Here is a 15,505-nt window from a genome sequence, read left to right as displayed (position 1 = left end):
AATCAAGCGAAATATTAATAAAAAAAAATCCCCTGGAAGTCATTGGAAAATGGAAACTGGAACTGAGGCCCAACTTCCACAATAGTCGTTTGGTAACATAGATGGGGGAGAGAGGCTTGTATTAGTTTTGGGAGAGGAGCAGGGGTGCAGGAAATGGAGATGTATTTATTGCTAAATTAAATTCTAAACTACAGCAGACCGGTGTAGTAACACTGTTCACTTTTACGTCGCACTTCACTTAGCTTAGACCGGGACTGTGTCCTAGGCATGCCTGATGTTAACTGACTGGGCACGGCCCGTGCTGCCTGAGTTGTTGTTGTTGTTACGCCGGCAGAGGTCGCCTCTGAATTCTCGCGTGCCCTCTGGTGGACGGGACTCTACTTGCGGCAACTACCGTCCGTGACGCGCCGTGCCAATGTGCGCCTCCCACGATCTTTCTGGTGGCTACTGCACTCCTCCTCCTTCGGGGGGTGAAGCCACTGTGATCCACTGCGTCGGAAGGTGGAGCGTCGGGCAGGAGCGATGACCTCCACATCCATTGGATGGCCGGAGTCGAGGGGATCTGCCAACCCTCGAGCCGGAACCTTCGAATACGGCTGGAAGTGACCCACACGAAGAGGCCCCGGTCGTCCCACAACCGGAGCCCGGGACAGAACGGGCGACAAGCTGTCGAACTCCGGATCCTGTTCCACCTTGGGAGGGGCAAGACCCAGTGGTGGGGACGAAGGGGAAGGGACGACCACAGGTGAACCAGCCTCCTGAGAAACCGGGCCTGCTAGGGGGGCCGGCTCTCGCTGGGGCATATCGACCAATGGCGATGCTGGTGCTGGAGCTACTGGAGGCTGCCAAGGCTGAGAACACTTGCAGTGTGGCAGAGTCACAGTGGGGAGAGGAGGTACCGTCCCCTGTGAAACCAACACAGGTGCCGGCAATGGGGAAGCCGGTGTCCGAGAGGTCGGAGGGTGGGTGCCCGAACGTGGACGTAGCTGATTTTGGTGACGACGTACCACCCGGTCCCCCGCCTGCAAGATATAGAGCCGGCGGCCATTTCGGCGCAGGACCACCGCCGGTATCCAATGTGGATTGCGACCAAACCCACGGGCCCAGACCGACATACCCAGTGGAAAGTCAGGTACTCTGTTTTGTGAAGACTGGCGAGGACCAGGCCGGAGGAGGTGCAGCAGAGTCCTAGGTTGACGCCCATGGAGGAGCTCTGCGGGGCTGCGTTCTCCCATTGGTGTGGTCCGGTATGCCGTCAAGAAAAACGTCAATGCTTCCTCCGCAGGAAATTCGTGCACATACTTTTTCATCTGCGTCTTAAATGTGCGCACCATGCGCTCGGCTTCCCCATTCGATTGTGGATGGAAGAGGGGAGAGCAAACGTGCCGAATACCAAAGCGCCTACAAAAATCCTGGAAGGTCTGCGAAATAAACTGCAGTCCATTGTCCGAGACCAGGATGATTGGCAGACCTTCCACAGAAAAGATTTTTGCTAGTGCCTGGATTGCAACTTCTGAAGTGGTTGAGGAGCAGCGAACCACATATGGGAATCGGGAATAAGCGTCAATGACAATGAGCCAAAAGCCATTGAGAAACGGGCCCGCAAAATCGATGTGGACACGTTCCCATGCTTGGGTTGCCGGCGGCCATGAAGAGAACGCTGCCCTGAGAGATGCTTGTTGGCTCGCACACTGGGAACAGGCGGCCACCAAGTGCACAATTTCTCTGTCAATACCGGGCCAGTACACATGTCTGCGAGCCAAGGTTTTAGTACAGGAAACACCCCAGTGCCCCGCATGTAATAACGTGAGGACCTCCCTTCGTAAACTTGCAGGAACAACCACACGAGGAGCTGTATCATCGGTAGCCAGAAGGAGAACTCCTTCCAAGACCGAGAGGCGGTCTCGTAGAAGAAAATAATTACGAAGAGGGTCCGAGGCCCGGCCCGGAGGGCGGGATGACCACCCCTGCTGAATGAGGCGAACTACTTGCCGGGGAACCGGGTCAGCTGCCGTTTCCCTGGCGACTCGAGAACTAGTGATCGGGAAGCCATCAACCGCTTGGCGGGACGCCACATCCAAATGAAAACACATAATCTCCTCTCGATCGAACGTAGGATCCGGGCCCACCGGAAGACGGGAAAGAGTGTCGGTGTTGGCATGCTGTCCTGTAGGGCAAAAATGAATGTCATAATGGTACTTAGAGAAGAACAAGGCCCAGCACTGTAGTCTGTGGGCCGCCCTATCCGGAATCTGAGAGGCGGGGCCAAATAACGATATTAACGGCTTATGGTCAGTGATTAACTGAAACTTCGTGCCATACAAGAAAGGGTGAAACTTGGTAACAGCGTAGACAATGGCCAAAGCCACTTTTTCCGCCTGGGAGTAATGGGCCTGCGCGGGACAAAGCGTTTTTGACACAAACGCCAGTAGTTGCTCAGAACCATCTGCGTTGCGATGGGCCAGGACCGCCCCCACCCCATACTGCGAAGCATCTGTAGCCAGGACCAACGGCTTATTGGGATCAAAAGTAGCCAAACAAGGGGCTGACGTGAGGAGGCCCTTCAACGAGGTGAACGCTCGCTCGCATGCAGGCGACCAATCAAAAGGAACACCCTTGTGCAGAAGGCAGTACAGGGGGTGGGCCAAAGCCACTTTTTCCGCCTGGGAGTAATGGGCCTGCGCGGGACAAAGCGTTTTTGACACAAACGCCAGTAGTTGCTCAGAACCATCTGCGTTGCGATGGGCCAGGACCGCCCCCACCCCATACTGCGAAGCATCTGTAGCCAGGACCAACGGCTTATTGGGATCAAAAGTAGCCAAACAAGGGGCTGACGTGAGGAGGCCCTTCAACGAGGTGAACGCTCGCTCGCATGCAGGCGACCAATCAAAAGGAACACCCTTGTGCAGAAGGCAGTACAGGGGGTGGGCCAAAGCCACTTTTTCCGCCTGGGAGTAATGGGCCTGCGCGGGACAAAGCGTTTTTGACACAAACGCCAGTAGTTGCTCAGAACCATCTGCGTTGCGATGGGCCAGGACCGCCCCCACCCCATACTGCGAAGCATCTGTAGCCAGGACCAACGGCTTATTGGGATCAAAAGTAGCCAAACGTGAGGAGGCCCTTCAACGAGGTGAACGCTCGCTCGCATGCAGGCGACCAATCAAAAGGAACACCCTTGTGCAGAAGGCAGTACAGGGGGTGGGCCAAAGCCACTTTTTCCGCCTGGGAGTAATGGGCCTGCGCGGGACAAAGCGTTTTTGACACAAACGCCAGTAGTTGCTCAGAACCATCTGCGTTGCGATGGGCCAGGACCGCCCCCACCCCATACTGCGAAGCATCTGTAGCCAGGACCAACGGCTTATTGGGATCAAAAGTAGCCAAACAAGGGGCTGACGTGAGGAGGCCCTTCAACGAGGTGAACGCTCGCTCGCATGCAGGCGACCAATCAAAAGGAACACCCTTGTGCAGAAGGCAGTACAGGGGGTGGGCTATAGTGGAAGCCCTGGGAATGAACCGGTGGTAATAGGCTATCTTGCCTAAAAAAGCTTGTAACGCTTTCAGCGAAGCGGGCCGAGGAAGGTTGACGATACCTTGGAACAAACTTCCTAGTGGCTGGATGCCGTGCCGAGAGATGGTGTAGCCCACATACTCAATGGATGGTTGGAAGAAGGTTGACTTATGCAGGTTGCAACGCAAGCCCACAGACCTGAATTTGAGAAAGAGGGTGCGAAGGTTGTGCAAGTGTTCCTTTGTGCTGCGGCCTGTGTCAATTATGTCATCCAGGTAATTAATACAGTGAGGGATTGTCGACGTGACATGCTCAAGATAACGCTGGAATATCGCCGGGGCACTGGATATTCCAAAGGCCAACCGCTGGTATTGGTAAAGGTCAAACGGGGTGTTGACGACCGCCAGCCGTTTGGAGTCCTCATCAAGTGGTATCTGATGAAAAGCCTCCGACAGATCGATTTTCGAAAAATATTGGCCTCCCGCCACGGCGGAGAACAATTCATCAGCACGAGGCAAAGGATAGGTGTCCACCACCAATTGGGAATTAATGGTGGCCTTGAAATCGCCACAAAGACGTAATTTTCCCGAGGCCTTCCTTACAATAACGAGGGGCGAAGCCCACTCTCTGGAAGAAATGGGAAGAACGACCCCTAGGGCTGTCAGCCGGTGTAGCTCTTCCTTGACCTGAGGGCGGAGAGCCAAGGGGATCTGCCTTGCGTGTAGAAAACGCGGGTGAGCCGACGCCTTCAACGATAAGTGAGCTTCAAAATCTGAAACACGCCCCAGGCCCTCCTCAAAAATATTGGGAAAGTCTGAGATCAAAGATTCCAATGATTGATAGGGAACGTCTTCGGAGACCAACTGTATGGTGTCAGCGATAGAAAAACCGAAAGCTTGAAAGGCATCCAGGCCAAAAAGGTTAGCGGAGCTCGCATCACTGACAACAATAAAAGTAATAGGCCGAGTGACTGATTTGTAAGTCACGTCGGTAGTGAATTGACCCAGTAGGGGAATGAACTGTTTACCATAACCGCGTAGACGTCGGTAAACTGGCGACAACGGGGGCGATCCAAGGTCGGAATAAGTTTGTGCATTCAACAACGAAACTGCCGCACCTGTATCTACTTGCAGTTGTAACCGGCGTGACCGAACCGACACCTCGATAAAGAGTTTGCATGCCGATGCGTCGGGAGCCTGGCCCAATGAAACTTCCTGAATGTCAATGTCCATGTCCTCTGTACCTGCTTCCTTCGATTCTTTTGAGGCTGAGCGGCAAACTTTAGCAATGTGACCTTTGTTATTACATTTGCGACAAACGGCCCAACGCTGGGGGCATTCTGACCAATCATGATGTATATAGCACGACGCACAGGACAGCAACAGGGGCCAGCGGCCGGAATTCTGTTTACACGCCGTGCGGGAGCGGCCGTAACGGCCGGATTGTACCGCTCGCACGTCGTCCACCCCGGACACAGTGGACGCGGCCGCGCTGCCCTGAACCTCTGCGACATCGCACCACGCTCCCAGCTGTTGACCTGCTGCGTGAGAGACTTCATACGATTGAGCAATGGACAGGACTTCCTCGAGGGAAGGGTCTTCTAACTGCCGGACCTCCCTATCAGGGGCCGAACGAACAATGACGTCGCGTACCATAACGTGGGCATACGACTCTCGCGACTGCTCCGTGACAAAATGACACTTGTGACTAAGACCGTGCAGGGTAGCGGCCCACGCCCGGTAAGACTGATGGGGCTGTTTCTTGCATTGATAGAACTCAACCCTAGCCGCCACAACATGCGTGCGGCGGCGATAATATGAAGACAGCAATGAACACAATGCGTCAAAAGACAAGGACAAGGGTTCCTGCAACGGCACTAGCTGCCGCAAAACTTGATACAGCGAGGGAGATATCCAAGACAAGAAGAGAGCACGACATACCTCCGCATCGGCAACATGAAACGCCTGGAAATGCTGCTTAAGGCGACGTTCATATGCGTCCCAATCCTCCGCCGTCTTGTCATATGAGTGAAAGGGAGGAGGGAACTGCGCCGGAGCAGACGGCGTGGAGAGCAACGCCGGAAGCACTTGTTTCATGGTGGCCATGAGCTCCATCTGCTGCGCAACCAAAACCCGCACCAAATCCTCCATGCCGTGGAGAAGCTGCGAAACCGGAACAACGATGCAACACGCGAAAGAACGACCCTACTCGTCGCCAATTGTGTAGTAACACTTAGCGTAGACTGGGACTGTGCCCTAGGCATACCCGATGTTAACTGACTGGGCACGGCCCGTGCTGCCGGAGTTGTTCTTGTTGTTGTTGTTATGCCGGCAGAGGTCGCCTCCGAATTCTCGCGTGCCCTCTGATGGACGGGACTCTACTTGCGGCAACTACCGTTCGTGACGCGCCGTGCCAATGTGCACCTCCCGCAATCTTTCTGGTGGCTACTGCAACCGGCATGAGGAAGAGCTAGAGCTTGAAAACTAGTAAAATACTGTCTCTATGATGTGTTTCTGGGCACCACACGTCAGTCAGCTATAGATGAGTGGCTGCTTTTCCTTTACTTTACGTATTATCCGTCCGGGAATTGCCTACACTGTTGTTATAAAACTCGCAATTGTTTATTAAACTGCAAACATACCTAATGCTACCACTTTATAATAAGTACTTACTACTTATAATGTACTTAACTGGGAGAGTATTGAGTCTTCCGCGTGGTATTTTGCTGTCAGACAGATACTCGCCAATGCTTCCAGTGTTCATATTTTAGCAGTTTTTTATATGTACTTGTACCACCAGAAAAACGTTGCAAATTGAAGTTACAGTGCTGTTGGAAGCTTTTTAGGAGACAGAACTGTGTGGTGTGGTATTTTCAGCTGTGAAGAGACTAGCAGCAAATAGTACAATAGTTCAAAGATTTCTTGACAGTTTGTTCTGGGCACACTTGCTACCATTCATTGTCATTTTCCATGTTCCACCTTCCTTGAAATAACAACATCTGTGTGTTTTTGGGTAGGATGCAAGTTCATTTTACAAATATAATTTTTCACTGTAGTGGGAGGCAGTTGCCATGCCTTCATCTGACTATACAGCCACAAGTCATAAATGAAAGATAAAAATGTGTTTTAGTAATAGGAAGAAGAGGTGGGAAGAGCATATTTACTTGTTCGCTCAGTTTTGATCCAGTCTATTAGACATACTTCTGAGCCAATCACAGTAATAACTGTGATAATAATAAGAAGAAATAAAAATAATTTATTGCAGCAGATATCTTGTGTTCCTTTTGTAGATGTGTGTTGCCAATGGTGGCAACTCTGTGTGGTGCAAGTTTGAAACGCCTGACCTTGGGATGGTATGACGTGCCTATCGACAGGATTGCCAGTGCCCTGTTCTCGTTGCGTGACCTCGTAAACCTGCAGGAGTTGGCGGCACCGTACGCATATGGGCTGCCACCCGGTATACTGGCACAGGTATTCAGTGGGGCAGCAATCTGTAGACTGGTGAGTGTTAAGTCACACAGGCAACAGAAATTTAAGAAGTAGAAGTATTATTTTATGTGTAATAAATGATTTGACACAAACGATATTTTATTAAGAGATCATATGACAGATACTAAATTATTCTCCTGTGTGGCATTCCTGATGTAAAACATCCTTTTGGTTGCTCGTTGGCCATTTTCTATCGCAATATTTTTTTATTTGTAATCAGTTGTAAAAGTCCTGATGTCTTTGTTCAAGAGGAACATTGGGAAGTTAATTTATGTGGTGATGGATTTATTATATTATCTGCTTTCAAAAGCTGACCTACCAAAATTACATTTATTAATCATACACAGTGCATTTTTGTGTGGAATTTGAATCAATAAAAATAAACAGTAAAAGTGTCCCTACCGCATGAATGTAATCAGAGCATGTCATAATCACTTTTATTTTCAGAAAATTATAAATTTTGGATCTTTGCAAAAGTTCATAGAGCATACTCTGAATACCTTCCATTTTTTGATCATACACTAGTTATTATTCATAAACTCATGGTCTGTTTTTTATGTTACTTATATATGAGAAACAAACAGAACATAAATTTCACAAAACAGAACCTAGTTAGTTTCATGTTCCATGGATCATTTGTTGTTCCATGGATCATTTGTATGACTAATAGTAATGATGTGGAATGAGTCATCATTCACATTAAAAATTAATTTGTAAATATGGCTACATACTGACCATTTAATAAGGGATGTTCCTTTTTTAATACAGATTTGAGTTAGTAATCCCTACCCACCACATTTTACAGACTACAAAAAATAGAAATTCTGCTACGAAATTGATGGAGTTGTCAAGGAGAAATGCTTACAGTTTACTTTCAAATTTAACTTTTATGCCTGCCAGTATAATGGTTCCCGTCCTTACGTGAGTTGTGTGTGTGTGTGTGTGTGTGTGTGTGTGTGGTCTATTATTCACGAAGGCCTTAATGGCCAAAAGCTTTATTTGTGACAGTCTTTTTGTTGTGCCTATCTGCGACTCAGCATCTCTGCTATATGGTGAGTAGCGACTTTCCTTTTCATAATAGTGTTACATTCCATCTTGGATTTTCCATTGTTTGATTAATATATGATTCCATTTTATATTACACTTTGCTCAACTGAGGTAATGCACAAGACTTATTGCTATTGTGATAAGCTTCCTAATCAACCTAAAAAAAAAAAAACAAGTAACAATAATTTACTGCGTAACAAGAACAGCATCTATGTGTCATCATGGAACTCTTCCTCTCAGTATCTTTGGCCTGCGCTGCTGTCATAACAACAGCCTGTTTATACTACGGGGCAGAAAAACTCAAGTCTATGGTGCTTGCACACCTACCCAATGGTGTGGGGGGTGGGGGTGTAGTATCAGATTATTTTGAAAGAAGATCAAATATATTGAATAATAGTCTATTTACGGCATAGTGAAATTAGGCCTTACTTGTGATTGCGCCAGGCAGTTTTGTTCAACTTTTGTAGTCATGTCTTCCTCAGTTGCGTATAATATCACAATATATTGATTTTAGAGCCGTATGACTACAACTGAATGAAACACAATTATCACACCATATGCATTTCGCCTTTGCTCTCTGCAAGACATCTTCAGTGGAAGGTTGCATTCATGATTTTCTAAAAAGTAAAACTTATCAATACACCGTAATAAAGGCAATTTTGTGTTTGTATGATATGATATGTGATCAAGAAGTTTGGTTGCAGCATTGTGCACTGCTTTTCTGTCCAAATCAGTCTTAATGTAGATTAATGAATGTCATTATTTTTACTGGTTTTGTGATTATGTATATCGTTATTCATTTTGAACTGTAGTGGATTATTTACAACAAACTTCATGAGGGAGTAAATAGACTGTGATGCAGTAGTCAAAATACGTGACTCCTTAAACAGATGTCTACAAGATGATTGTGAATGAGTGCCGTATATTATCCTCACAGCCCTTTTCTGAACAGTGAGGATTTTCTCTATTAAAGAAGAGTTACTCCAAAAAATTACTCCATATTGCATTGTTGAGAGAAAATACGCAAAATACGTTAACTTACTGATTTGTCTCTCCCAAAGATTTGTAATAATTCAAAACATAAATATGGCTAAACTGAGTTGTTTGGAAATCATAAAATGTGTTTTTTCCAGTTTAAAATTCTTATCTGTATGGACGCCTAACATATTTGAAGTTTCTACCACAGTTATTATTTCCTCTCGATATGGTACTCTTATCATTGATGTAGCACTGAATAAGTTGTTTGTTTATGTTTCTCGTTAAGATTTTGTATTGGGTGTGCTGTTGCTCTAGCACGGCACACATGCTGGGTACGTAAGAGCCAAATTGATGGACCAAAGATGGAGAACAGTACAGAGTCCTTACTGACTCACAGCATAGTCCAGCATTCTTTCAATAACCACTCTGAAGACACATAACTTCCTCCTGTATCTTCCTGCACTGAGATCCATGTGATATCTCTCTCTTGTGGTTTATAGCTCTGTCATGTGCCTCTCTTGTTATTTGATACTACTCAAGAGCAGATAGGTTTTCTGCCACAGTTCGTTCTGTTTATTTTGACATGACTGTAAATTTTCAGTTTCTTTCAAATATCCATAACCTAAGCTACCTGCATCTGTTGTGCATTGAACTGGTGTTCAGATTGAAACTTTTAGTCTGGTAATCTGAGTATGTACTTGGGTGCTGTGGGCAATTGCATCGGCAGTAACCCAAGCACATCTTTACCGTCTGTGGTCTGTTACAGGAAACCATATTGCTCTGCTGCCTGTAGACAACAGGCAACATTGCTTCATCAGCTGTGTGTGCTGAGGTATCACATAAATCTTTATCAGAAGAAGAGTGAGTCAAAAAAGAAATTAAGAACTAAAAACTGCCCTCCAGGATAAGAAAAAATTGTGTAAGTTGTAGGTGAAAATATTGAAAAGGCTACTAAATATTTCACGGTACACTGTATTTATCATTTGCTGTACCATTGAAATGACATAGGTAGATGCACTGCGAATTGCAAGATGTTTCTTTGAACAGAACTGCCAGAAACTCGTGGGAAGAGACTTATGTGTAAGGCTTTGTTTCTAAGAGTGCTTCAAAGTTCACACCAATCGTGTAAATTTTAAACACGTTAAAGGTCTGTTGTTAACAGTTTCTGAAGATTTGATTAACTTTTGACAAATAACAATGATAATAATAATATAACAATAGTAATAATGGTAATAATAATAATAATGTCATATGGCTTAAAGGCCTCATGCAAGTGTTTAAGTTGCATGCCATTTCGATGACGTGCGTGTCCCTGAGCTAACAGCATCTGGTGCTCCCAGACAGGCACCCATCCGAGTACTAACTGGGCCCAATGTTGCTTAATTTGGTGATCAGGCAAGAATTGTTGTATTGAACATGGCAAGAGCATTGGCAAGTTTCAACAAATAACTTCTGAGCTGGAACCATTGAACTAAAATACTGAATTCTTGCACCAGCCAGCCATGTGAACTGCCGCCTAGGCTAGAGAATGTAAACTACTGGCTTGAATGTTTAAGACTGCTTTCTGGAGGGTCACAATGTAAACCACATAATTAAAATAAACAGACTCACTGTGATCGAATTTACAGGGATTGTCCAGAAAGTATTGCTCGTATAGGTTCAACAACTTAAAATTGTTTAAGCATGACCCTTCTACAGTATCACATTTTTTCCAGCGTTATTACTCTGCATCATAAACTTTTTGGAACACCTCAATCAGATGCTCTTCAGGGAAGCCATCAAAGTAGCTTGCACATTGTCCATGACTAAAGATGCTTTCCTTTGAGATCCCTTTTTCCAGGGCCATGTCGGGACTGTAGGGCAGCTATGGCACTTTTGTCACGCTTGATACGTGTTGGGTAGAGTGTAATAACAAAGCGGTGTGAGCCAGCATGTTGTCATGGTGCAGTTTCCACAATGGATGGAACTCCTTGTGAATGTGGGCAACACTGTGATTCAGCCTCTGAAGCACTGCCTTACAAAATTCAGCCCAGGGGGTACCAACTCATAGTGTACTATTTCCTTTGCATTAAAAAATTACAACAATGCACATGGACTTCATCCTGGACATGTTCATGCGAGGCTTTTCTGGTGCAGCGAAGACATCGTGTGCCATTCTGCACTCTGCTGCTTTGACTCTGAGTTAGACTGAAAGACCCATGACATCCCCAAGTGGTCATGTTGTCGAGGAAATTGGGATCATCTTCACAGAGTTACTGGGATTCTTCACACACTTCCACTCGGTGTTGATTTTGATCATTGGTCAAAAGTCTAGGCACAAGTTTTGTGCAAATCTTCCACATAGCTGAGTTTACCAATACAGTCTCATGGAGAACAGTTTTTGGCAAGTCCAATATTTCTGAAATCAAGCAAACACTCATTCGATGGTCTGAATTCAGTAACTGGCACACACTTGTTGAGCTTCTCGTGAAGCTTTATTGCATAGCATTGCTTAAAGTTTTCTATATTGTGGGTTTGACACAACTGCTACATAGAGGTTTGTGAAAGAAGCCATCCTATTCCTACAAGAGCGTGAAGACAATTGAGTGACCTACTGCTGGGAAGCTAATGGTCCCCCAGAAACGATCCTGCCACTCTACAACATGTAGTCAGATCACAAAAAATTGCAACGCATTAGTTTCTGGACCCACCCTGTATATCTCTGTCACCACTGACTGCTCACAGACAACTTGGTGTTCTGTACACTTGGCACATATGAGACTGGTGCTAGGAGAAACAGTGAACAGGTTAATTCGAGAAGGCAGCGAGAAGTAAGCAAATGTGTTACTGGTTTTCAGAAGAAGCTGGACTTGCGCAGCAGTGGCCTAGCCGTAGACGACGACGCACTGTTGGCAATCTGTCGGTCTTGCTTGGAGCTGTGCGAGCTTCTGCTTGGTGGCTGCAGGCAAATCTCAGATGCAGGGCTCCAGTTGCTGGGCAGTGGGCTGGAGACACTGGACCTGTCCAACTGCTGCTCGCTGGGTGGAGGCGCTATCACGGCCATTGCCAGGTGCTGCCCAGGGCTGCGAAACCTCCAGCTCCAGTGCCAGGACATGTCCAGGTGTGTGTGTGTGTGTGTGTAATAGTTCCTTCTTGTATGTGTCTATCAAGAGTACTAAGCATTTCACCTTGTGAAGGTAACTACTTGCAGGTAATTCTTTGTCGTAATTTATTAGTTTTCTGAATTGAATTTTCCTTTGTTACCAAATATGAGGGGTGATAAAAGGTAACGGAATGTTTTGTTTCTCTTAAAGAGTTTTTATTTATTGATCAACATCAACTTTGTTCCCTCCAAAGTAATCCCCTTCAAACATAATACACTTATGCCAGCACTGTTTCCAATCCTGGAAGCACTTTTCATTCTAGTGTTCAGCTCCTTCAACAATTTTGTTTTTAGCTCATCAAGGGGGGAAAAATTGTGTCCTTTCGTGGTTCTCTTCAGCCATGAGAATAGAAAAAAGTCAAAGGGGCTCCTGTCTGGTGAACACAGTGGCTGAGGCAACATAACAGTTCTTTTTTTTTTTGCCAAAAAATCACGAACAAGCACTGTTTTGTGGGAGGGGATATTATCATGATGGAATTTCCACAAGTGGTTTTGATCCCATTGTAATAAAAGAAAACAGTGAGGAGAACCACATGTGATCGAACTTGTCAAATTTTTTTTGGGTCTTTGCTCTTCAGATATTTTCCACTGTGATGATTGGGCCTTGGTTTCGATGTCATACACATATACTTATGTTTCATCGACTTGTTATATCCATGAGTAGAGCCAAGTGTGAATTGCATTGTTAATAACAAAACGAGGAACTGTTAAGGCATTGTTAATAACAACAGGGGAAACTATAATATTAAAAGAAGCAACAGTAATGTATTTAGGCACGGCAAGAGGAGCGACAGACCTGGAAGTGGGCTGGCTGGCCGGCGCCAGGCTGATGGGCAGCCGAGTTTGATAACGAATTACCAGGTGTACCGGTATGAAATGAGCGTTTTTTTGTGAAAATGAAATACTAATTTTGAATTGAAAAGTAAAAACATTTTATTCAAAGTACTGACCATTGCTTTCTATACATTTTGACCACCTATCTGGCAATTTGTGGACATCCCACCAATAGAAATGTTCGTCTTTTGGAGCAAACCGATCAGACACCCAATTTTCGAGGAGTAAACCAATCAGACACGCAATTTTCGACTTCTTCGTAGGAATCGAAGTGTTCCTTAGCCAATGTGTGTCCCATTAATGAAAACAAATGGTAGTCACAAGGGGCCAAGCCTGGTGAATACGGCGGGTGGGGTAGCAGCTCCCAGCCAAGTGTTTTGATTGTGTCCTGAACCAGTTTTGCTTTGTGTGCAGGTGCATTGTCGTCTAAAAAAATTACTTTGCCATGTCTTCTGGCCCATTCTGGTCTTTTTTCGATCAATGCATAGTTCAAATTGATCATTTGTTGTCTGTAGCAATTAATATTCACAGTTTCACCGGTTTTTAAAAGCTCATGATACACCACACCTTTCTGATCCCACCAAACACAGAGCATTGTCTTCTTGCTGAATCGATCCGGTTTTGCAGTCGATGTTGATGGGTGTCCCGGATTAACCCATGATTTCTCCCATTTAGGATTCTTAAAATAAATCCATTTTTCATCGTCAGTAACAATTCAATGCAAAACTGATTTTCTTTCATGTCTTTGAAGCAAAATTTGACAAATGGTTTTTCGGTTTTCCACCTGTCTTTCATTCAATTCACGTGGCACCCATTTTCCACACTTTTTGATCTTTCCAATATCTCTCAAACGGTCAGAAATTGTTTGTTGTGCAACATTTAGCATTGCTGGCATTTGTTTCTGATTCAAAGTGTCATCTTCATCCAATATTGCTTGCATTTCGGCATATTTGAACTTTTTTGGTGGTATTCCACGTTTTTCATTTCTTACATCAAAATCATTATTTCTGAACCGTTGAAACCATCTTTTGCATGTTGCTTCTGATAGAGCATGATCACCATATGCCTTGACAAGCATTCAATGCGACTCTGCAGCTTTTTTTTTCAAATGAAAACAAAAAATTAATGCTGTCTGCAAATCATCACTTTTTGGTACAAAATTCGACATTGTTAACACGATGAAAACATATGATGTTGTTTGTTCCATGACTTGATGTATACTAAATATCTTTGACAGATGTCATACCAACCAAACAAAAAAAAATTAGGGCTCGTTCACAACAAATGTTTCCTATCGACACATTTGTATCTTAACGCTCATTTCAAACTGGTACACATGGTAAAAGCTATAAGCTATAAAGGCACAAAGAGGGCACTGTGTACCTCTGACAACAGGGTCCTTGATAAGGATTAGGACTAAAGTTAATTGGTGAACAGAATGTGTGTGACGAGAGGGAGAAAGAGAGAGGCCTTTTGGTTGGCACAGCACTACGTCATGAGAAGTTGATACAGGGCTAGGATGCAGTGTGTGACCATATTAAGAGAGGCATCTCTACTCCTCCACTCAGCCTCTGAAGAACAGTACACATTATGTCATGGCAATAGCTGGCAGGGTCAAAGGGGAGAAGTATATAAAACTTGTCAGCAAGACACTCTGAGAGAGAGATCGGTAGGCAGTAGATCGGTAGAAGAGTGTTAGACAGAGGTCTGATGCAAGGAGCTGCAGGGAGAGCCAGGGGTTGTTGCAGAGTTAGCATCCGGAGCTGACAATCAGATAGGCAGCAGCTGTGGGACTCTGGATTAGCCGTATGGGTCGCATGTGAGGAGCAGACGGAACGACAACTGTCATCTGCAGTCTCTGTATCAGACTTGGCTGCTCATTGCAAACGTCTCAACCAGAGTAGATAGGATTTCATTCTGTGTATTCTGAATAATCTTCAGATTGTTGAATGATGTTTCTGGAGAGTTACTTCTATTATCTCCCAGCCTATCTACCTTTACACCAGAGATTGTAACTTCTTAGCTAGTTCAAAAGTCTCCCTCGCACTACGACCAATCACCTAATCTGTTGTTATGAACCGTGTCGTTCAGTCTCAAGTAAAACCCACGCTTTGGATGCAACAAACCGTTGTAACCGTGTTTAGAAGCTCTGGATTGTTGTTGACTTCAGTCAGCAATTCCTTAGTGATGTCTACACTATGTTGGTTTTGGTTGAAATTCAAGTATTTTGGAACAAACTTTGCCACTACACATTTCATGCCCTAAACATCCAAACAAAATGCTTGAAATGAGCTGCAGGATATGCAGAAACCATCAGCAAACTCTCTGACGATGATTCAGTGATTCTTCAGAACATTTTCCTTACTTCCTCCACATTGTCATCAGTAATTGACATGCCAGGGTGTCCAAGGCAATTCAATTTTTCAAGCAAAATTTAATGCAGATTCTTTGATCATCTTTTTCGAAAGTAAAAATTTATCAGGCACTCGAAAATACATATAACCTTTG

At 45.2% G+C, this 15,505-nt stretch overlaps 1 protein-coding gene across 2 annotated transcripts in view; it reads left to right on the top strand.

The window, feature by feature from the left end:
• Nucleotides 1-15,505, top strand: part of LOC124552556 (F-box/LRR-repeat protein 20-like) — a 58,838-nt gene that overhangs the window by 31,162 nt on the left and 12,171 nt on the right. For both annotated transcript variants that reach the window (XR_006967929.1, XM_047126875.1), the window contains exons 5-6: nucleotides 6,798-7,008; nucleotides 11,859-12,121. Coding sequence is in view for 1 of the 2 variants with exons in the window: in XM_047126875.1 (XP_046982831.1) it covers nucleotides 6,798-7,008; nucleotides 11,859-12,121 (474 nt within the window). In the remaining variant the exon portion in view is untranslated. The remainder of the gene's footprint in view (nucleotides 1-6,797; nucleotides 7,009-11,858; nucleotides 12,122-15,505) is intronic.

The sequence above is a fragment of the Schistocerca americana genome, chromosome 10 (assembly GCF_021461395.2).
Source record: "Schistocerca americana isolate TAMUIC-IGC-003095 chromosome 10, iqSchAmer2.1, whole genome shotgun sequence".
NCBI classification, from domain to species: domain Eukaryota; kingdom Metazoa; phylum Arthropoda; class Insecta; order Orthoptera; family Acrididae; genus Schistocerca; species Schistocerca americana.
Note: the sequence above shows the minus strand (reverse complement) of the source record. Positions and strands in the feature narration are given on the sequence as shown.